This window comes from Candida orthopsilosis (assembly GCF_000315875.1).
Source record: "Candida orthopsilosis Co 90-125, chromosome 2 draft sequence".
In the NCBI taxonomy this organism is placed as follows: Eukaryota; Fungi; Ascomycota; class Pichiomycetes; order Serinales; family Debaryomycetaceae; genus Lodderomyces; species Lodderomyces orthopsilosis.
In genome coordinates, this window is record NC_018295.1 from 1,470,925 (window position 1) to 1,493,677 (window position 22,753).

Sequence of the window (22,753 nt, forward strand, 5' to 3'; positions counted from 1 at the left end):
TTGAAGTGGCAAAGTTGCATGAAGAAAAGAACTTTGAGTTCCTCATCTTTACTGGTGATTTAGTTGATCATGACACTATTCACGCTACACCCAACGTGACAAAGGAATCAGAAGTGACTTCTTTCAACTTTATGAAGCATTTCTTAAACAATATTACTGTGTTGCCTTCTTTGGGAAACCACGACGCATTCCCATATGCACAAGTTGCTCCATTACAATACGACAGAAACAACTCATACGAATACAATATTGACGATATGATCAAGTTGTGGATCAATAATGAATGGTTTGATGAGAAAGACGCTAGTGATTTGAAGCATCACTACACGGGATTCTCATATGTTACAAACAGAGGCTTGAAGGTTATTGCATTAAACTCTAATGCTTACTATGTATCCAATTTGTGGAATTATCTTGATCAATCTACTAATCCAGACTTGTTTGGAAATTGGAAGTTCCTTGTTGATGAATTAGTTGAATCTGAAGAAAAGGGACAAAGAGTTTGGATAATTGCTCATGTTCCGCCAAACGGTGCTGATGCTTTGCCACTTCAATCAAGAATCTTTGGTAAAATCGTTGAGAGATTTTCACCTTACACCATTGCTAGTTTATTCTACGGCCACACTCATGTGGATGAGTTCTCCATTTTGTATAATAGTAATGTTACTGCTGCTGAAGCTGTTGCTGAGGATGTCATTAATATGGCCTGGGTCGCACAATCAGTTACTCCATTTACCAGCTACAACCCTTCATGGAAGTGGTATGAAGTTGAACATGAAAGTTTCAACATCATCAATGCGTACAACTACTACACTCAATTGAATTTGACCTTCACTAATGGAGGTGACGAGCCGGAATGGGAGGTAGAGTACAGTGCTAGAGATTATTACGATCCAGATCATACTTGGCCAGAGGATGCACCATTGAATGGTACTTTTTGGCATAAATATGTTGCCGAACCGTTATGGAATACTAGCAACATTGAATTTGCTCAGAAGTTCATGGATCTTAAATACAGATTGAGTCCATTGACACCAAAATGTAATGTGAATGGTACCTTATCTAACGAGTGTTATAACAACAATTGTTTTATCAATTTCTATTCTGATAATAATATCAAATGCTTGAAGAAGTAATAATCTTCGGTGGTCGCATATGCTATTCGTCTTCATTTCGGTTATATACTTAGTTTTTTAGTTTACTTTTGAATCTTAAGTGTATTGTTTTTACTGGTCGGTGGTAGTGCATAATCAGAGCGCAAAAGAAAACATCAACAAAAAATTGCGCATTCTATACCCGTCGAATTCATTCAAAGATCAACCAACCATGTTTAGTCTACAATCAATCAAACTTCTCAAACCACAAATAGCATCACTACTGTCTAGATTTCTAGCTACATCTTTTGTAGCACAAGCATCGGCTGCATCGGCAGCGCCGTCAAAACAGCGGTCTAATACCGTCCGCAATATTCCATCACTTGAAGAATTCTTATTCCAACAACGAGTCAAACAAGTATATCGAGCAGTACTTCGACAAATTTACAAGCATCATGAACGTGATGATTTAGTAAAATTTGTTCGTGATGAATTTAAAGTTAATGCCAATGAGCGTGATTTGAATCATCGCAAATATTTATTGAGTTTGGGAGTTAATCAAATTGCTTCAATGAGTGCAAGTTTGGGATTGAAGGTGGATTTATAGAAATAAATGAAATGACAAGTTTTATTCATTAAGAGCGATGTTACATTTGTTTATAAGTTTTTAGTCAAAAGCTTAATGGTGTATATACATTGTCTATATATTGTTCAATATTGATTTCGTTGAAGCAGCAATTGACTCCTTGACTTCATTGACAGCATTTTCCAAAACTGTCTTCTCCAATCCCATTTCAAGTTCATCATTCAAGTCAAAAGACACTTGCTCATCAATTACTTTGAATTGCTGTTGTAAGAAATCCAATTTCTTCAAATCTGGCACTAAATTAGTTGTTGCGTGTAATATGATTTTAGTAGTCTTTATCGCATCTTTGGTCTTGCCTCTTGATTGTGTAGATATAAATGAAACTATCTTGATAAATTCAACTAAATTGATCAAATTTTCATTAAATTGGTATGATAAAATGGAGCTGGTAGGGACAATTTGTGATTTGAGTTTGTCAATTTTCAAATTTTTTAAAATGAAATTGGATAACGATTGAGATTCATCAAGTTTGATATTGGTTTGAATCTTTAACAAATTATAGTACATTTTGAATATAACATTTGTGAATGGATTGTGACTAACATTGGGTGTTGAACTAACAATTTTATTGAATTGTTTCAACAAGCCAGGTGAATTATCAGAACTATTCAATACTATTGCATAGACGATCAACTTGAGTCTGGTGGACTGGTCATGTACTGGTATTGATAACAATTTGTTAGATTTTGCAGTTTCCAATTTTTCATTCACAACAATTCCAGTCCATTCTGATTCAAAATCTCTATTATCTCTCCAAGCTGATTCCAAAATTGATTTCTCATTTTCTTTTAGATAGTGGGCAAAATAATTCATGTAACCTTTGTCTGAAGTGATGAGTGAAGTTTGGATAATCTTCTGTAAAATAGTGTTTAGTGAAGCAGAGTTTTGTAATCTTTGACCAAATTGAATGAAACTCGTCAATTTGCTATAAATTTGCAGTTCAAAACCACCCAATACTGTATCTTTGACCTCATGCTTCGCAGTAAGGTAGAATCGAAATATATCAATGTATTCATCAAGACTCGATTTTGTTGCTGGAGCAATGTTTGTAAGATAATGTCCCAAAGTTTCATGTTGAATCATCTTTATTTTCAAAGATTCGTATATGGGCAATATCGTATCGTTGGTGTTTAACTGTGAGTAAAGTTTGATCAACCAAACTTTTAATCGGTAATTGTACTTGTCTTTCATTAATAACTGTTTTATTATTGCTATGCTTTGAATAATCTGTGTAGGCAGGGGATTTTCCGACAACTTTTCAATTATTGAAATCAAAAGTAAATCGTTTAATGGGTCATTATCGAACTCGGATCTGTTGGTGACGACGCTTTGGTCTCCTCTGAAGTATTGATAAATTTGTCCATTCTTGATTTGGGGTGCAAATTTCTGATTATTTACAAGAGTAATGAGGTCTGTGTCACCTTGTGGTGACTGCACCAAGATCTCGTTCGTTGAGCTTTTAACTTTATTATAAAATTCCAAGGGCAAATCGTCTTTATATTTTGAAAGGTCACTGAAACAACACATTTTGTTCTTAAATTTTGCAAAGTACACTCCAATGTCCTCTTGCAATTGATCTTGTTCAGTCTTATATAGCAAATCCAACTCGATTCTAGTCAACAATTCGTTTCTACTGTTGCCCAACTTTGATTGAATATCTTGATAAGAAACGCCGGTTTCGTAACCGGACTTAATCCACAACCTCCAGGTATCGAAATCATCAAATTTGTCCTCTAGTAATAGCTTACTTGCGTGGTTGTGTAGTTGAGACCATTTTCCAGATTTTTTCATGGCCTCCATATAAAGCAATTGCATTTCCAAATCTAATGGGAACTTGACGCCACTCAATATCGACTCAATCGTGTCGTAGTCCGCTTCCGAAAGCAAAAATCTGGTGTACACATACAATTCCTGGCAATTGGCAAAGGGTTCTTTTTCCACCAATCCTTCGATCAATTTCTTACCAAATTGTTTGTACAAGTTCAATTTAAATTTCTCTTCTTCACCTTGATTGATCAACAAGTAAAAACTAAAACTATACCAAAAAGTATACTTTCTATCTTTCTTGCTTTTGTTTAAAAACGAAAATATCTTGTTAAATTGCTTCACATTTAAATCTTGGATCGTATTCTCAAACCAAATAGAGCTCAACTCTTGTGATAATAAAGGATACTTTTGAATTGGATTTTCAAAACATAAATCTGCCTCTTTTTCCATGCCTGATGATTTGAAAAATTCATTCAACTCGATAACGGTGGAGATTTCATTTGGAGTACTCTTCAATAATGCCAAATTGTTTTCAATGGCTTTGCTCGTGGAGCCTGTTTTGTATAATACCTTGTTTAATAACGCTCGATATATTGTTTTGTTTGGATGTTTCTTGATTTTATCAAGTAATGAAGATTGTGCAATGGCATATTGACCTGCATCGATATACTCTATGATCTTTTCGTCCGATGGGGAGAACATGGTTGTTCGTTGATTTAGTTGTCATAGAACCTAACCAAAAGATTTTTTTTTCAATGATCTTTTGTGATTGTTAGTGAGGTAATTGGATATTCAATCATGGTAAAAAAGTTGCAATTAAGGAAGCAATCTACATTGGAACCTGCACAAAGGGTAAGTTATTGATCAAAGGTTTCAAATATTTATTGCGTTCTTTCCAATTTTGTTAATATTCTACTTATCTAAGGTCCTGAACTCAAAAGTTCTTCATACCAGGGACACTCTATGAGCACTCTGAAGTTATAAGGTACTTATCTAGTGGTTGGTTCATACATAGGGCCCGTTATATACCTTAACTGTACAGTTGAGATACGTTCCTGAAACTCTGTCTCAGCCTTAAGTTGTGTAAATCAAAATTTTGCAACAAAATGATAACAAAGTTTTGTCTCTCACCCACGCATACAAAGTAGCATCTATTCATGAAGACGATGTTGTATTGATCACTTGAGAGTTTGAAATTGAGTTTACAACTCTTCTGAAAGAGGCTTCCCTGAATGGAAAAATCCTAATCCCCTAAAGGCAGAATATTAACAGACGCTTCTTTACGTTTGGTGAATTTCGGAAAAACTTTTTGCGACACACGACATATACTCCAAACACTGAACGGATTAAAGTGTGGGGGCGTTACTATTTAAAGGTCCAATAAGGTACCAATATACATTATTCAAATTGAGAAGAAAATAGGCTAATGTACTATGAGTCTAGATCTTCGTTGCTGATGGGTCCTTGGACAAGAAAACTTTCAACTTTTGCAACTGTATGTGTACTGCATATAAATAATTGCAATTTATGACAAGAAATTGCAAGTTATATACAGGAGAATGAATCTACTAATCAGACTTCCACACATAAGCCACCACATCGTTGGCTAGTTAAGGTCCTGATAAGGTGTACTTTGGAGCTCGGCACGGCCCAAAGCACGCATACAAGAGATTATGGTGTCTGGAGCAAGGATGCACACAACTGAACTGAAAGCATTTGTCATATATTTCCCTGGATCGAAAAGTCTCAAATTGTGAGTTTTATCAGGAAGCCAAGCGACATATAACTCAGCCTCTTATCTTTTTTTCTTTTTGATGTTATATCTTCTTGTAATTGTCATTCGTCGGCATTAAAACAAATCTTAGATAACTCCGGAATAACTTAAAGCACAAAACGTCAAGGAACTTAGGAAGATAATTATCCGCAGCCGCAATGCATTTTCTCTAATAAAAGCGCAACGAACTAAAAATTACGGCAAGTGGTACAAAATTGAAGTAAATTTAAGTCTGAGGCTTGCGCGTGACCTAGCCCTGCCTTTGTGTCGCCTATCATGTTGCAGATACGTCAAAAAAAAATTTGAAAAAGCGAAATTTTGACGCCTTAGGACTACAAAAAAATTTAACCTTACGTGAAAGATAAAACTAAATTAGAGAAGAGAAGGGGCCCACGTGTTGTGTTTTAAAGATAATACAATTACGAATAGAGATACTGTTTTTGTGGCAAAATATTCAACGCAAAAAGGCCCTGTAAGTTGAAGTAGCTATAAATAGAAACATACGATAATCGAAACATAGCGGGACTTATTACTCCCCATTAATTAGAGAAGGCTCGTAAATTGAAAAACGTGGAGAACATTAAACAACTCGGGATCTAGATAAACTATGCTGCCATCGGAGTCAAAAAAAGGTACTATAAAGATCCTTCTAGAACAATCTTATAATAATTTTTGATCGGTTGAAAGACCCTGATAAATAGAAAGAGAGAGGCGCAGATAACCCGTAATTATGGATAGATTTGGATTAAATTGAGATATGTCGGCTGAATACAATCTTCTCCCCTCAAAAAGAACAATTCGGTTGAAGAAGGAGGGTAAAAAAAGACTGTGGTAGTGTACTATTGTACAATTGGATTTCTTGGCTGCTAAGAAAAAGGAAAAATATTTTCTTATGATTCTAATTGTATGTGTGTTTGGATGCATTTTGATCAAAGCTTTAATGACAAGAAAGTTACAAGCGCTACCACACGACAAGAAAATTAAAAAGGCATTCATTCTATATCTTGGCGTTTAATAAGACTTTTATTGTATATAATTTTTCATGGCATTTAATCGGCACGTATATGGACTGGTAAAACCATGAGAGCAATGATGCAAAATACATGACCTTTGGCAAATCTAACACACAAGGGGACAGAGTCCTTGACAAGAGATACTCTAATCACATCTTACACGTGCATGTGTCATCTATGAGAGCCTCTTGGCCCTGTCAATGTAACATGAACCGACATGGGTCTGGGATTGCTATATATTCCAAGTTCCATTTACTCTACTGTTGTATTAAAAAGATAAGAAAAAAGAAAAAAAAAAGAAGAATCAAAGAAGAAGAATTGCAACATTCATTTGTATATAACATTGTATGACAAAAACTAAATAAGACAATTAATCCTGTATATACACATCTTTGTGTAATGTTCTGCAACTTTAAATAAACTCCCCAGAAAGATATATCTAACTCCATTAATCATCCATCCGGAAGACAAAGATCAGTTGAGAATATAAATACCGTTACATATCCCCCTCTTTTCTTGATTGAAAAATTAATTTCTATTTCATACTTCTTTCTGTAGAATAAAACATATCGACAACAAAGAGCTGAAGTTAAGCATAGTATCAATAACGTTTTTACTTCACTTCCTACATATACTTGCAGTCTTTTTTATAATTTCATAAAGTATAATATTTATTATCTTTTGGCGCTTTTTTGATAATACACCTCAGCTAATTATAATAATAATCTGCATTAAATTAGCCAATAATCAATACTCGGTTTCGATCTATAAAGAGATTTTCAAATCCTCCCTCCCTATTGAATCGTTACTTAGAAACTTCCCAATCTTTTATCCAGTTGCAAAAACGATCATCAAAAAGATCAACAAATAAGACATTTACTACAGTATATTTCCTACTTACTAAGTTGCAATGTCAAACCCAAAAGAGAATTCATCAATAAGCGACTCGCAACGAAGAAACACTGATTCTTCATTATCAGAAAAATCAATGACAAACACACCTACAACCAACAACACTAAAGCTGATCAAGGTTTAGTATCACAAGAATACTATAGACTACCAATTGACCAAGTAGCCAAAGAATTCAATACTGATACATCAAATGGTTTATCATCAAAAGAAGCAGAATCAAGAGTTTCCACCTATGGACCAAATAATCTTGGAGAAGAGGATTCCATATCCTACACCAAAATCTTAGCCCATCAAGTTTTCAATGCCATGATTTTGGTATTGTTCATCAGTATGATTATTGCTCTTGCCATTAGAGATTGGATTTCCGGTGGTGTTATTGGATTTGTTGTTGGTATTAATATCCTAGTTGGATTTGTACAAGAAGTCAAAGCTGAAAAAACCATGGGTTCGTTGCGTAACTTGTCATCACCAACAGCAAGGGTAACTAGAAATGGAGACGACATAACTGTTCCTGCTGAAGAAGTTGTACCTGGTGATATTGTTCATGTTAAAGTTGGTGATACCGTACCTGCTGACTTAAGATTGTTTGATTCAATGAATTTGGAAACTGATGAAGCATTGTTGACCGGTGAATCATTACCAGTTCAAAAAGATCATACACTTGTTTATGGTGATTATTCCGTACCTATCCCAGTCGGTGATAGATTAAACTTGGTGTATTCTTCATCAATTGTTTCCAAAGGTAGAGGTTCAGGTATTGCTTATGGAACTGGGTTGAGCACTGAAATTGGACAAATTGCTCAGTCATTGAGAGGCAACTCTGGTTTGATTCGTAAAGTTGACAAGTCCAATGGTAAACCTAAAAAGAGGGAATATGGTCGTGCTTGTGCTGGAACTATTTATGACATTATTGGAAATATCCTTGGTATAACTGTTGGTACTCCATTACAAAGAAAACTTTCATGGTTGGCCATTTTCTTATTCTGGGTGGCTGTTGTTTTTGCTATTGTTGTCTTGGGTTCACAAAAGATGATTGTTAATCGTGAGGTTGCCATTTATGCCATTTGTGTGGCATTATCAATGATTCCATCGGCATTGATTGTTGTCTTGACCATCACTATGGCTGTTGGTGCTCAAGTTATGGTTTCAAAAAATGTCATTGTTCGTAAATTGGACTCATTAGAAGCACTCGGTGGTATTAATGATATTTGTTCCGACAAGACTGGTACTTTAACTCAAGGTAAAATGATTGCCAAAAAAGTTTGGTTACCAAATGTTGGTACTTTAGAAGTACAGAATTCAAATGAACCTTATAATCCAACAGTTGGTGATGTTAGATATGCACCATGTTCACCATTTTTCATTAAAGAAACCGATGAAGAAATTGATTTTAATAAACCATATCCTGATCCAATGCCACAAAGTATGCACAATTGGTTGATGACTGCTACTTTAGCCAATATTGCCACAGTTAATCAAAGTAAAGACGAAGAACTGGGAGAGTTAGTATGGAAAGCCCATGGAGACGCTACTGAAATTGCCATTCAAGTATTCACCACCAGATTAGATTATGCTAGAGAATCTCTTGTTGACGGATTTGAGCACATTGCTGAGTTTCCCTTTGACTCGTCAATCAAAAGAATGTCTGCCATTTATAAGGACAAAAAAACTGGTGAAACTAGAGTGTACACTAAAGGTGCTGTTGAAAGAGTTGTTCAGTTGTGTACCACTTGGTATGGTGAAGGTACTGATGATTCACAAGAATTGAAAGAATTAACCGATTCTGATAAACATTTGATTGAGGAAAACATGACGGCATTATCATCTCAAGGTTTAAGAGTGTTGGCTTTTGTTACCAGAACAATTGATGGTGATTTTGATGATCGTGAAAAGGTTGAAACCAACTTAACTTTCCAAGGTCTTATTGGTATTTATGATCCACCAAGAGAAGAAACTGCCGGTTCAGTTAAATTGTGTCATAAAGCGGGTATTAATGTTCATATGCTTACTGGTGATCACCCGGGTACTGCCAAAGCTATTGCACAAGAAGTTGGTATCTTGCCTCACAACTTGTACCACTACTCAGAAGAGGTTGTTAAAGTGATGGTTATGACTGCCAATGAATTTGATGCTTTATCCGATGATGAGATTGATAAATTACCCGTGTTACCATTAGTTATTGCTCGTTGTGCCCCACAAACTAAAGTCCGTATGATTGACGCTTTACATCGTCGTGAAAAATTTGCTGCCATGACTGGTGATGGTGTTAATGATTCACCATCGTTGAAAAAGGCTGATGTTGGTATTGCTATGGGTCTTAACGGATCTGATGTTGCAAAGGACGCTTCTGATATTGTTTTAACGGATGATAATTTCGCATCCATTTTGAATGCTATTGAAGAAGGTAGAAGAATGTCAGCTAATATTCAAAAATTTGTTTTGCAATTATTGGCAGAAAATGTTGCTCAAGCATTATACTTGATGATTGGTTTAGCTTTTATTGACGAATCGGGATTTTCAGTTTTCCCATTATCTCCAGTTGAAGTGTTGTGGATTTTAGTTATTACTTCGTGTTTCCCTGCCATGGGATTAGGTCAAGAGAAGGCTAGTGATGATATTTTGGAAAAACCGCCAAACAATACCATTTTCACATGGGAAGTGATTATTGATATGTTGGGATACGGGTTCTGGATGGCATGTTCATGTTTGCTTTGTTTTGTTGTTATCGTCTTTGGTAATGGAAATGGAGATTTAGGAGTTGATTGTAATTCAATGGATGCTGATGTCGATGTATGTGGATTAGTTTTCAGGGGAAGATCAGCTTCATTTGCAAACATGACTTGGTGTGCTTTAATTCTTGCTTGGGAATGTATTCACCCAACCAATTCCTTATTTTACATGAGACAAGATACTGATAATCCATGGTGGAAACAAACTGCTATTGATTTGTGGGATAATCAATTCTTATTCTGGTCAGTTATTGGTGGATTTGTTACCGTGTTCCCAGTCGTTTACATCCCAGTTATCAACACTAAAGTATTTCTTCATAAGGCTATTGGATGGGAATGGGGAGTTGCGATTGCATGTTCGGTATTGTTCCTCCTTGGTGCTGAAGCTTGGAAATGGGGCAAACGTGTGTTCTTTAGAAGATTGACCAACAAAAAGGCGAACAATCCTGAATATGAATTGGAAAGAAATGATCCGTTCCAAAGATATGCATCCTTCTCAAGATCAGGTACTATGGATAACCAAAAATTCTTGGTTTAACCTTCATAGTGAAAGTTTTCATTGTACATTATTTGAAGTCATAGATTTTTATATATAACATCGTTGCATTTTTTATTTATAATATAACATTACATATACGTTTAATTGGTTGATGCTGTTTGTGTAGTTTGAGTGCAGAATTGTGCTCATGAACGATGCGTCGTTTACATCTATGTTTGATCGTATAGATTTGAAGCGTTTATTTAAATGCCCCACGATTTCTCTGTCATCCGAGGAATTGAAAAAAAAAATGAACCCTTCAAAAGTTTTTTTGCAATTTTCCAACTTTGCTTAAGTCTAGAAGGCTCACCACCTGATGATATTCCGCAATTCAATTCATAGGCAAACTATACGTTTGTTCTCTCATTCTTCACCATTCAGATCATCATATAACCAAATCACTAGAAAAACCGTTTCTGACATCCATCAATTTTACCACTCACAAAAGCCCATTTCGGTAGTAACGGCCCATGATTTTATAACTGCAAAACTTGTGGATGCTGGTGAGATAGATATTTGTTTAGTTGGTGACTCACTAGCGAATACTACTTTGGGATACCAAGATACTAATGAATTGACCTTGGATGAAATGATGTATCATGTCAAATCGGTTCTGAGAGGTAATGACAAATCATTGATTATTGCTGATTTACCATTCGGATCATTTGAGGCATCAGTGGAACATGCAACCAAATCAGCTATAAGGTTAGTGCAACAAGGTAAAGTTCAAGGAGTCAAGCTAGAAGGTGGTAATCAAGAAAATATCCCCACTATTGAAAAATTAATTTCAGTAGGGATACCAGTGATGGGACATGTTGGATTAACTCCTCAGAAACATAATGCCATAGGTGGATTCAAATTACAAGGTAAAGATGCCAAAGGAGCGTTGGATATTTATCAAGAATGTTTGAATTTACAAAAAGCTGGTGTCTTTGCAATAGTATTGGAATGTATCCCCAATAAAATAGCTCAATACATAACAGAAAACTTGTCAATACCTACAATTGGAATTGGTGCTGGTCCCTATTGTTCAGGACAAGTACTTGTCATTTCAGATATGTTGGAGTTAAAGAATCCTGAAGAAAGTCATATTGCCAAATTTGTGAAACCTTATGCACAATTTTATCAATTGGGAGTTGACGCTATGAAACAATATAAAGTGGAAGTAGAAACTAAACAGTTTCCTTTAGCTGACGAACATGGGTACAAGGTTAAAAAGGATGTTTTCGAGCAATTCAAACAAGAAGCACAAAATCTTGAAAGGGACTAGTGGTGGAGTATAGTTATTGTAAATAGGACAATAAAGGTGGAATTGACGCTTTTAGAGTGCAATTGTAGTACACTATGGGGTAATTGTGTATGTTAGACCAAGCCGCGACCGCTGAAGATCTCACTACGCCAGCTCATTGCGCGCGCAGAACGGAGAATCCCCGCGAAGCAACTTTATTCAATCAATGTTCTACTGGATGGCCGAAAAGAGCCCTAATACAATCATCTTCTCTGAGTGTGAGCAACCCAAGTATTTCACTATAGAGACAAGCAGACCATCATTTGGATATGCTACTGACAATACGCCAAGGGTGGAAATGTTCCGGGTATCCCATAAAGGGGAGTAGTGCGCGCTACATAAATAATACTTTCATACATACTTTCATACGCCAAAGCAAGATTTGCAAAATTTCTTCTTCTTCTTCGTCATCATTACAAATATCAATTGCAAACTACTACTCCTCCTCAACGTCAATTGTAATCAACAAAATGGCTAGCATCAATAATAGTTTTCTTATGAACCACACTTGTCTAAGAATCAAGGATCCCAAATCCGTTGATTGGTGGCAAGAAAAATTGGGTATGAAGTTAATTGCTACAATTCCATTTGATACTTTTACACTATACATGTTAAATTATGAAACTGAAAAGAATAAACATTTGAATTGGGCTGCTCGTGAAGGTGTTTTGGAGTTATGCTATAATCATGGCGGCACTGCTGAAATCAACAATGGTAATGGTGACAAAGATAAAGGTTTTGGGCATGTTTGTATTTCAGTTGATAATATTGAAGCTGCTCAAGAACAATTTTTGGCAAATGGCATTAGATTTAAAAAGAAATTGTCAGATGGGCGTCAACATAACATTGCGTTTCTTTTATCGGATCCTGAAGATTATTGGGTTGAAGTTATTGAAAATGGAATCGATAAGAAGGAAGGTAAGACTGATATTGCCTCATATAGACTCAACCACACTATGGTCAGAGTTAAAGATCCGGAAGTTTCATTAAAATTCTACCGTTCATTAGGGTTCAAATTGTTTTCCAAAAAGGATTTTCCTGAAGCTAAATTCAGTTTATACTTCCTTGGTTATAATCATGACTCAAATTTTAAAGAAGGTACTATGCCATGGGAAGAACAACTGAAAAGAGAATCTATTTTAGAATTGACTCACAATTGGGGAACTGAAACCGATTCTGATTTCAAAGGATATCATAATGGTAACAGTACTGAAAATGGTGAAGTACAAGGATATGGTCACATCTGTATTTCATGTGATGATCCAGCTACTTTCTGCAAAGAATTGGAACAAGCTTATGGAGATAAGTTGGATTGGTCAGTGAAGTTTAATCAAGGTAAAGCAGTCAAAGGAATTGCGTTTATTAGAGATCCTGATACGTATTCAATTGAGATTTTATCTCATAATCTTTTTGAGGAGAGAATGGGAAAGCTTTAAATCGAGTTATGGGTAAATAGTAAGAAGTCTATAGTATATATATATACATATTTATGAAATTAAAATACTGTGAGTAATGTGATAGGTAGGAGTGGAAGAGGAAGGACTAGACCTTTTTCAATTGCAAAATCTGCGCTACCATTAGTAAGCAACATTGGAGCATTCACTATATCATTCTGGCTTAGTTTTATCAAGTAGTTATGAAATAGAAATTAAGCAGGTAATATTGAATAAATGTTTAATTCTGTTGATGAAAGTGAGAAGATCGGGCTTTATCTGTTTCCGTATATCTCCCTTGTTATCAATTACTAAGCTTAGATATATAATTAAAAGTTGGTCGTGTATTTGTGGGAAAGAAATGACAGAACACAAAACTCTCATTACAAAGCAAACATCAATCTCTTTGTCTCTCTCCTCAAGATGTCTATATAAATATCAATCGACAATTCTCGCCATTCGATTATATCTTTACAATTCATTTATGATTAGGAGTTTTATACCCAAATCTTATACATTCACACCCTTAGTCAATAAAAGATATTCTTCAATTTCAAATATGGTTTCTGCTCAAACTAAACAAAAAGTTGAACAATTGATCAAAGAAAAACCAATTTTCATTGCTTCTAAATCTTATTGTCCATACTGTGCTCAAACTAAAAAGACGATTGAAGCTTTGACCAAAGATGCTTATATTATTGAATTAGATGAAGAAGCTGATGGTGGTGAAATTCAAGAGGCTTTGGCTGAATTGACTGGTCAAAAGACTGTACCAAATGTTTTCATTGGTGGTCAACATATTGGTGGTAACTCAGATGTTCAACAATTGAAATCTGCTGATCAATTGGAGCCAAAGATCAAAGCTGCTTTGTAAAGAGATATAGAGATGTATAGTGTGAGCTTGATCGATTGATATCTATATGTATTTTATGAGTCCTGCAGCATTGTAAGATGAATTCGCGACATTAGAGAGAACAGTTTTTTTATTTTTTTTTTTCGAATCTCTTCGTCAGAGTGAATCTCCAACCAATTTGATTCAATCTATCAATGTCAAACGTTAGTTTACAGATTAGACAAGCTGTTCCTGCTATTGATTCGGTAGTGGCTGATTATGCTGTTGGGTACATTCAGCATGTATCGGATGCTACCGAAGATAGTGTTCGTGCTCAAAGAATCAATATCTCCGATGAAATGGCTTTTTTAAATAGCTTATTGATTTCAGCTGGTGGTCCATCTGACAAAGTCAAAACGTTAACTGATTCCATTACAGAGCAGTTGAGTGAGAAATTGAAAAAGAATATGGAGAAATTGGCCATTACTGGTGACACTTCAAAGCGTTTACTTGATATTAATGTGTTGCAAAATAACACCAAAAGAGATATTAATACATCACTTGCTTTGTTATCAGCAAGTAATGATATTGAACACACTGGTAGAGTAATGGAAAGTAGAGTTGATAAAAAGAAGTTGGAGAAACAAGAAAGGAAAATTGCTAAAAAAGTGGCTAAACGTAATAACAAATTTGTCAAGTATGAAGCATCGAAGTTATTAAATGAAAAACAAGAACAAGACTATGATTCATTTTTTCTTGAAATTAATCCACTTGATTTTGGTTCCAGTGCTGGTAAATCCAAAGATATCAAAATTGACAACATTGATTTATATGTTGGTGATGGTCAAAGAATCTTGAGTGAAGCTTCATTAACTTTAGCTTATGGAAGAAGATATGGTTTAGTTGGTCAAAATGGTATTGGTAAATCTACTTTATTGAGAGCCTTGTCGAGAAGAGAATTGAATGTTCCTAAACACATTACCATTTTACATGTTGAGCAAGAAATTAGGGGTGATGATACTCCTGCCTTGCAAAGTGTCTTGGATGCTGATGTTTGGAGAAAGAGTCTATTACAAGAGGAACTGAAGATTAATGAAAGAATCAATGAGATTGAGAACTTGAGAAAAGAATTTGATGAGGAGTCATTGGAAGTGAAGAAGCTTGATAATGAGCGTGACGATTTGGAAAACCACTTACAAGAAATTAGTGAAAAATTGAATGAAATGGAATCCGATAAAGCTGAAAGTAAAGCAGCTGGTATTCTTTATGGATTGGGTTTCACTAAGGAAACCCAAAATGTTCCAACAAAACAATTTTCAGGTGGTTGGAGAATGAGATTATCCTTGGCAAGAGCTTTGTTTTGTCAACCTGATTTATTGTTATTGGATGAACCTTCCAATATGTTGGATGTTCCATCCATTACCTTCTTGGCTAATTACTTACAAACTTATAAATCAACAGTACTTGTCGTCTCACACGATCGTGCATTTCTTAATGAAGTGGCTACCGATATCATTCACCAACATTCAGAAAGATTAGATTATTATAGAGGTGCCAACTTTGATTCCTTCTATGCCACAAGAGAAGAAAGAATTAAGAATCAACGTCGTGAATACGAAAGTCAAATGGCCTATAGACAACATTTACAAGAATTTATTGACAAGTTTAGATACAATGCCGCTAAATCGCAAGAAGCACAATCACGTATCAAGAAGTTGGAAAAATTACCAGTATTGGAACCTCCTGAAGATGATAAAGTTGTCACTTTTAAATTTGCTGAACCTGATAGTATTTCACCACCTATTTTACAAATGCAAGATGTTAGTTTTGGTTATGATCCAACGAAATTACTTTTCAAAAATGTCAATTTGGATGTTCAAATGGATTCAAGAATTGCATTTTGTGGTGGTAATGGTACAGGTAAAACAACACTTTTAAAACTTATTATGGAACAAATTACTCCTTTGGAAGGATATATTAATAAAAATGGTCGTTTGAGAATTGGATATTTTGCTCAACATCATGTTGATGCTATGGACCTATCACTTTCGGCAGTTTCTTGGATGAGTCAAACATTCCCTGGTAAAACCGATGAAGAATATAGACGTCATTTAGGTTCATTTGGTATTACTGGTCCCTTGGGTTTACAAAAGATGCAATTGTTGTCTGGTGGTCAAAAATCAAGAGTTGCATTTGCGGCATTATGTTTAAATCAGCCACATATTTTAATCCTAGACGAACCTTCAAATCACCTTGATACTCAAGGTTTGGATGCGCTTGCCGAAGCAATGAGGAATTTCAAAGGTGGTATATTGATGGTTTCTCATGATGTTGCGATAATTGATAAAGTTTGTAATGAAATTTGGGTGGCAGAAAATGATACTATTTCGAAGTTTCCTGGTAATATTCATGATTATAAGAAACATATTCTTGAATCGGCTAACATTGCTGGTGTTGTGAAGAGACATTGATTGGGGGAAGGTAGTATAGATTATACAATATATAACTGTGTTTATTCTTTATTGCCGAGGATGATGTAATTCCGGTGCGACATCAAACTGTAAAAACATCTCTTTTTTAACGTTTTGACTAAGAGATATAATAAATCTGCTTATCAAAAATATTCCAACAGAATGGTTCTACTAGGTTCTATAGGACTTAAATTCAAGTTAGGTATAGGAATCGTTTCCATATATGCCTCATTAGAAGCATACTTGTTTATACGGACCAAATATGTAATCAAATCTCGAAAGGATGAGTATCAAAAATTGCTCAAACAGCAACAACAACAGTCACAGTCACAACAGTCACAACAGTCACAACTCCCCCATGGTCAACTTGCTAATCTAGACTATTCCAAATTCAAATCTGCAACTGTTGCAGGAATGTTTATCAACCCATTTGATGAATATAGACCACAAACTGCATTTGAATTCATACTTGTACGAATAATGGAATTATTTGAACTGTTGTATGGAAACACATTTGAAAAACATGCTAAATTGCCTCATCCTCATGATGGCGCAGTTGAAGTTGAAGATGAATTAAAGTTGTTTAAACCTGATTTGGAGAGGTATAAAGCCAATTCGCAGGTTTTACAACAATGTATCCAGAATAGTGACTTCAAAGAATTGTATCAGAAGCAAAGTAGTGGGTTGTTTTTCAAATCTGGTCTACCCTCGATTAATCAACAATTGTTGTTTACTTGGCTAGGTCAATCATGTACGTTATTTCAAATATCAGGAATCAATTTCTTGACTGATCCGATTCTAAGTGATCATTTGATAACACCTTCCTTCGGACCAAAAAGATTAACAAAATCACCCTTATCTTTTGAAGATATCAAACATGCCACTAATAATAATCTTGATTTCATATTGGTGTCACATGATCATCCTGATCATTTAGAAATGGATCTTGTTGATAAAATACGAAATGAAAGTTGTTGGATTGTACCATTGGGGTTGAAAAGTAAATTAGCTCGAAGGGGGGTACATAAAGTAATAGAACTAGATTGGTGGGATACGTTAGATATAACAAAATATATCACCCGGCATGAGGACAACAACTCCAATTTCCCAGATAAATATGAAATTGAATGTGTTCCATCCATGCATTGGTCAGGAAGATATGTTGTTGACTCAAATAAATCATTATGGTGTTCCTACATTGTAAAACGTAATGGACAATCAATAGTGTATCATGCTGGAGATACAGGATACCTGAAGGAGTTATTCGACATTATTGGTTCCCAAAATGGACCTGTTACATTGGCCCTTTTACCAATTGGCCAATATTGTCCTAGTTGGCATCAAAAACCACGGCATATCTCTCCAGAAGAAGCATTGCGAGTATCACAACAAATATCAGCTACTTTCATGAAGGGAATACATTGGGGAACATTCAAACTTAGTGGTGAACCAATTTTAGAACCAAAGAATTTATTAACTAAGTTAGCAACTTCAATGGGGAAAGCTAATGAGTATAAAGTACCTCAATTTGGATTAACTTATTTATTGGATTTAGAACATAATAAAGAAATAGACTTACATGTATAGAGTTTATAAAGATTTTGATAAGAAGATATCATAAATTAAGCTGATTGTAAGCTCAATCAAAAGACTTATTACCCTTCTGTTTTCTGCTATTTACATGTGTACACTTAATTTTGTTTTTATTGTTCATTAGTCGTAAACCCCCTCCTTCATAGAAACATCGATTCCCTCGGCATCCTCCACCGGCATGTGCCACCTGCCTCCTCTCTCGTGAATCGTATATTTCTTCTTTAATCTCTGTAAATAGCAGTCAATTTAGCTCTTTGATTAGCAATCATATTCCTTTGCAATTCCAAATACTGGCCATCGGATCTAATTACTGATCCGATAGACATAAACAACCCAAAAGTCCCTACTGACCCCATTATGTATTGTCCTAAAGTTCTCATTACTCCATTGGGGCCAGCACCATTTTGTAAGATGGAAAATCCACCAAATAATACCCCAACACATACACCAACTGTTGAGCCCATTAACGCACCCATTTTGAATTTGTCCCAGTTTGATGGTTGATGACCTACGTATTGGTATTGTTGAACTGGTGGCATGATCTATCGAGAATGTAGCTTGTCTGTGGTAAGTTGACTTGTCTGCTTGTTATTGCTCAAAAGCCGTTGTGACTCTCAAAAAGACTAAAAACTTTTTTTTCCAATTCATCCAATGGAAACTTTCTTTAAGACACGACCGACCGACCAAACCAGAAAGAAAGTTCAACTTTCATAAACTAAACCAAATCAAACCAAACCAACTGACCAGTTGTGGAAAAACCAGATTGACCTACAAACCTATCCTTTTACAGACTATAACAAAGAGACTTAAAGAAACAACTATTAATTGGGACTAACATGGGATCCAACACTTCAAAACCAGAGACCAAAGTCTTTACACCAACAACACCAGTTGATTTCAGTTCAACTTTCTTGTCACAATTGGAACAATCTCCAGAGGTACGTTTTTAAAAAGAACTTCTACTTCAACACTCAACTCTGGCTGTTGATCAAAAGAAATATCTACAATTGGACCAATTACTAACTCCCTCTCTTATAGTCAGATTATTCACGAGCTCAATATACTGAGAAGTATATTCAAGATAGAGTAGCTGAAGAATTACAAAAATTGGAAACGCAAACCATCAAACAGTTTAAACAAACCACCAATGATGCAATTAACAAAGACAGTAATAGTAGTAAATCCAAACTTTCAGTAATTGAATCAAATGCCAAGATTGCTAAACTAACTAAATTATTGCAAGATAATGCCAAATTAGAACAAGTTAATATAACTCCTGAATTGAAAGATTCAAGAGACAAAGTAATTGCATGTTTGAAAGATAATCAAGGTAAGAGTCTCAATTGTTGGGATGAAGTTGAAACTTTTAAAACATTGGTAAGAAACTTATAGACAAGTAAAGTAAGAGTAATCATATTTTACCATACCAAATGTGTTTCTGTTTGAGTGTGTATTTTCTGTGTAATCTATAACGCTAATCCTTTATAAATCAACAACAACGCTGAATCACTTTCACCACCGCCAGCCAACATGGCAATCTTTTCCCTAGATACAGAGCTCACCTTATCATCATTGAAAAGCCACCAATTTTCACCTTCAAGATCATTAGGATCTTTAACATATGCCTTATAATGTCCACCATCTGCACTAGCTCCCATATGAGTTATTACTGCATTGAGTTCATAAACAGACGATGGATTTTCAGTGGTAGTTTCAAAATTAACTCCAGGAAGAGCAGTGGTTAAATCATCTTGAAATTTACTTTTAATTGAAGCAATTTTCAATTCTTCATCTTCCTTGTTGATAATATCCTTTTTAGCCTTTTTAAAATCACGTTTTAAATCTAAATTGTCCTTTTCAACTTTTCTAATAATATCACGATTCTTGTTCTTTTCTTCCTTGATGGAATCGTCTAAAAATTCTGAAAGGTCCAATTCAAATGGGAATTGAACTTTTCTTAGAATTTTGGATTTCTTATTAATATCTCTTCTCCAAAAAAATCTAATGAAATGAACAACCAAAAATTTGGGCAATCTGGTAACCTTTTTTGAAACTTCATATTCGGTATCAGCATTTAATGCATCATTGTGTTTGGTGATGGTTTCAGTCAATCCACCAAGAATACCATCTCTCAAGAAATTCGTTTTGATATCAATATGACAATTCAATTTAAACGCATCCTCGATGCTGTATGAAACTTCCTCTTCACTATTTGATAAACTCTTTGTAGCTACATTGAATTCAATTTTAAATAAATCAGCAATTTTCAAATTCAGTTTCAAAGTGGTCAAAATTTGTGAAAATGCTTCTTCAGCATCTTGTTGAGCATAAATTCCATTTCTTTGTTCAGCAAATTGAGGATAGACATTTCTAAACACGGTTAAAAATAAAGCAATGCTTACCGTTCCTTGTTTCTTTTCCATTTGTTGGAACGTGTTTCTTAAGGCAATAGTGAAATTATCTGTTCCCTTGTACTCCAGAATATTATTCCTCACATCATCAATTTGATAAAGAATTTGTAAACTCGAATTAAGGTAACATGTATTACCATAGTTGGGAATACCAACAGGGTTATTGTCGACTTTGGTAACATCTCCCATATCTTCAATAAATTTAGGTTTTTCAATAGGTGCCGTCAATTTGTCGGGAGTTCCCAAAACCATAACTGGTTTGCTAAAATCCAAAGACGATAATGGAGTATCATCGTTTAATTTACCTCCTTTGACTAAGATCTTTTGTCTTTCTGGTGGAATCAATGTTTGTTCTTGAATCTTCTTTTTCAAATCGATTCCAGTGTCACTTCCACCAACTTCAAAAGTGTAGGTCTTTCCTGCATTCTTTATGGTGACTTGTTAATTGTTAGTACTAACTCTATAAATATACCGGGCGTGAACTCTTATACATACTTGTTGTACTCATATTTCCTAGTGGCAAAATCCTAAAGTAATACAGTTGTGTCAAATGTTTAACTTTTTCGCTCACTCTTATTAATATGAATTAATATTGTTTTTTGCATCTATAAAACAATGAACGTATCTAACAGAGATTCTCAGCTTTACTTTCAGGTACGGTTGGTATGTATATATTATCTACTCCTCTATCAAACTGTATTGGTTTAACAATATACAATCACCTCCACGCTCTTGGTCTAATCCATATATGTACAAAATCCCCTCTGAAGTGACAACATTTACATGTAAAAGATGATCCAGGTCTCTACTATCCACTTGATTTAGCGAAAGTGATTCTTGTCCACTGCTCACGTTGTTTATCATTGCAATCGATTTGAGGTCTTTATTTTTTGCATCAATCTTGATTGAAGCAAAATGCCTCGTGGGTTCCAAAATCGAAGAAAATCTAGATGGCAAATAATCACCCATTTTTTGTGCTGCTTTTCGACCCAATGTTTGTGACGATCGTCTAATTAATCTAGCAACGGAAAGCCTATTTTGATCAACGACTGGCGCATTGATATCTTCAGAGTTAACACTGTTAAACGAGTTGGATGAGCCTTGAGAAAGTTTCCTCTGTTTCGTGGGTATCTCTGCCTCGTCATCCTCATCATCAACGTCCATATTATCTTCCATATCATCCGAGTCATCTTCATCCCCCTCTCGTGCATTCTCTGGTTCTTCTTCAATTGTTTTGATTTTCTTTTTCTGTTTATTCTCCAATGCTTCTTCTTCACCCAATCTGAAAACATGCACCGTTAGACTTGAACTTGTAGCTAGGACATACTTGTTATCATTGCTAAACTGCAAAGAGTATATTTTTGTGGGGTAGGATCCTCTTCGAAATTGAAACAATTTAACTCCTGTATTTGTATCAAATACTCGAACAATCGTACCTTTATCAGATGCAGTAGCAATGAGCGATCCATCACTTGAGAAACTCATGGCAGCAATATCATTTTTATGAGCACTTATCGCCATAATTGGAAGAAACTTGTTTATATTGAAAACTATCAAATCTCCCTTGTTGGATGTAGCATTACCTGCTGATTTGTTTGCATTAGACTTGTTTTGATGACTATTGTGAAGATTCGAAAGGGTTTCTGTAGCACTAGGTGGAGAAGGATATGCTAATAAACAATTGTTTGCATCATATGACACTGTACACAATCCTAGTGGATTGGAATTGGTCTTTACCGTTTGAAGTAATTTCATCGTTTTGATTTCATATATATATAGTTGCGATTCCAAAACCACAACAAGATAATCATTAGTCAATTTAATATTCAATATTGATGTTGGGAAAAACAATGAACATATCGTACTATTTGTCTTTGTATTTTTAATCTTCAATTCTCTAGGTGATGACCCTATTTCATTGCCTAATGGAGTAATCGCTATTAGTGAAGTGGTATAGAGCATTTCTATTATATTGACACAATCATCTTTGTAAGAACAACATCGACCAAATTTCTGCTCCACATTGACAATCTTGTAACCCGTTTTTAAACCAAGTGCAACGCATGTCAAATCCTGATTAAAGTTGAGATAAGTAACTGGAAAGTCATTCATGATGCCAAAGTGAAGGTATGGGAATTTATGGTTGACTAATGTCTCAACACTCAAACAAATCGATGATTATCAAATGTTTCTATTTTAGTAAAATGGCTCTCTACTTTTTGTTGTGCGCGCTAGTGAAGAAAATCATTCA

General features: G+C 35.1%; 13 protein-coding genes across 13 annotated transcripts in view; 9 read left to right on the top strand and 4 right to left on the bottom strand. All coding sequences in view use genetic code 12, as the record gives it.

Annotated features, from left to right (window-relative positions):
- The window catches only part of CORT_0B06930 (Cdc13 protein), a gene marked incomplete at both ends in the record, with an annotated part of 2,133 nt that extends 997 nt beyond the window's left edge, over positions 1-1,136 (top strand). Inside the window, one exon of the mRNA XM_003867790.1 lies at positions 1-1,136. This exon is cut by the window's left edge and continues 997 nt beyond it. Coding sequence (XP_003867838.1) covers positions 1-1,136 — 1,136 coding nt within the window.
- Positions 1,137-1,326: 190 nt separating this feature from the next.
- On the top strand, positions 1,327-1,701 carry CORT_0B06940 (hypothetical protein; the record flags this gene model as incomplete). The annotated part of the gene is made up of 1 exon (XM_003867791.1): positions 1,327-1,701. One exon carries the CDS (start codon positions 1,327-1,329, stop codon positions 1,699-1,701), a length of 375 nt encoding a protein of 124 aa, XP_003867839.1.
- Positions 1,702-1,794: 93 nt separating this feature from the next.
- CORT_0B06950 (Mdm20 protein) lies at positions 1,795-4,209 on the bottom strand (the record flags this gene model as incomplete). Its single annotated transcript, XM_003867792.1, has 1 exon — positions 1,795-4,209. The coding sequence occupies one exon, from the start codon at positions 4,207-4,209 to the stop codon at positions 1,795-1,797; it is 2,415 nt and encodes an 804-aa protein (XP_003867840.1).
- Positions 4,210-7,204: 2,995 nt separating this feature from the next.
- CORT_0B06970 (Ena2 sodium transporter) lies at positions 7,205-10,474 on the top strand (the record flags this gene model as incomplete). The annotated part of the gene is made up of 1 exon (XM_003867793.1): positions 7,205-10,474. One exon carries the CDS (start codon positions 7,205-7,207, stop codon positions 10,472-10,474), a length of 3,270 nt encoding a protein of 1,089 aa, XP_003867841.1.
- Positions 10,475-10,790: 316 nt separating this feature from the next.
- CORT_0B06980 (Ecm31 protein) lies at positions 10,791-11,744 on the top strand (the record flags this gene model as incomplete). Its single annotated transcript, XM_003867794.1, has 1 exon — positions 10,791-11,744. One exon carries the CDS (start codon positions 10,791-10,793, stop codon positions 11,742-11,744), a length of 954 nt encoding a protein of 317 aa, XP_003867842.1.
- Positions 11,745-12,031: 287 nt separating this feature from the next.
- On the top strand, positions 12,032-13,198 carry CORT_0B06990 (Glo1 monomeric glyoxalase I; the record flags this gene model as incomplete). The annotated part of the gene is made up of 1 exon (XM_003867795.1): positions 12,032-13,198. One exon carries the CDS (start codon positions 12,032-12,034, stop codon positions 13,196-13,198), a length of 1,167 nt encoding a protein of 388 aa, XP_003867843.1.
- A 250-nt stretch (positions 13,199-13,448) lies between these two features.
- CORT_0B07000 (Ttr1 glutaredoxin) lies at positions 13,449-14,069 on the top strand (the record flags this gene model as incomplete). Its single annotated transcript, XM_003867796.1, has 1 exon — positions 13,449-14,069. The coding sequence occupies one exon, from the start codon at positions 13,449-13,451 to the stop codon at positions 14,067-14,069; it is 621 nt and encodes a 206-aa protein (XP_003867844.1).
- A 173-nt stretch (positions 14,070-14,242) lies between these two features.
- On the top strand, positions 14,243-16,498 carry CORT_0B07010 (Gcn20 protein; the record flags this gene model as incomplete). Its single annotated transcript, XM_003867797.1, has 1 exon — positions 14,243-16,498. One exon carries the CDS (start codon positions 14,243-14,245, stop codon positions 16,496-16,498), a length of 2,256 nt encoding a protein of 751 aa, XP_003867845.1.
- A 162-nt stretch (positions 16,499-16,660) lies between these two features.
- On the top strand, positions 16,661-18,085 carry CORT_0B07020 (Fmp30 protein; the record flags this gene model as incomplete). The annotated part of the gene is made up of 1 exon (XM_003867798.1): positions 16,661-18,085. The coding sequence occupies one exon, from the start codon at positions 16,661-16,663 to the stop codon at positions 18,083-18,085; it is 1,425 nt and encodes a 474-aa protein (XP_003867846.1).
- Positions 18,086-18,312: 227 nt separating this feature from the next.
- Positions 18,313-18,630, bottom strand: CORT_0B07030 (membrane-localized protein; the record flags this gene model as incomplete). The annotated part of the gene is made up of 1 exon (XM_003867799.1): positions 18,313-18,630. The coding sequence occupies one exon, from the start codon at positions 18,628-18,630 to the stop codon at positions 18,313-18,315; it is 318 nt and encodes a 105-aa protein (XP_003867847.1).
- A 297-nt stretch (positions 18,631-18,927) lies between these two features.
- On the top strand, positions 18,928-19,483 carry CORT_0B07040 (Aim13 protein; the record flags this gene model as incomplete). Its single annotated transcript, XM_003867800.1, has 2 exons — positions 18,928-19,029; positions 19,130-19,483. 2 exons carry the CDS (start codon positions 18,928-18,930, stop codon positions 19,481-19,483), a joined length of 456 nt encoding a protein of 151 aa, XP_003867848.1.
- A 74-nt stretch (positions 19,484-19,557) lies between these two features.
- Positions 19,558-21,010, bottom strand: CORT_0B07050 (Ubp6 ubiquitin-specific protease of the 26S proteasome; the record flags this gene model as incomplete). Its single annotated transcript, XM_003867801.1, has 2 exons — positions 19,558-20,939; positions 20,998-21,010. 2 exons carry the CDS (start codon positions 21,008-21,010, stop codon positions 19,558-19,560), a joined length of 1,395 nt encoding a protein of 464 aa, XP_003867849.1.
- Positions 21,011-21,180: 170 nt separating this feature from the next.
- Positions 21,181-22,614, bottom strand: CORT_0B07060 (Atg18 protein; the record flags this gene model as incomplete). Its single annotated transcript, XM_003867802.1, has 1 exon — positions 21,181-22,614. One exon carries the CDS (start codon positions 22,612-22,614, stop codon positions 21,181-21,183), a length of 1,434 nt encoding a protein of 477 aa, XP_003867850.1.
- Positions 22,615-22,753: the final 139 nt, after the last annotated feature.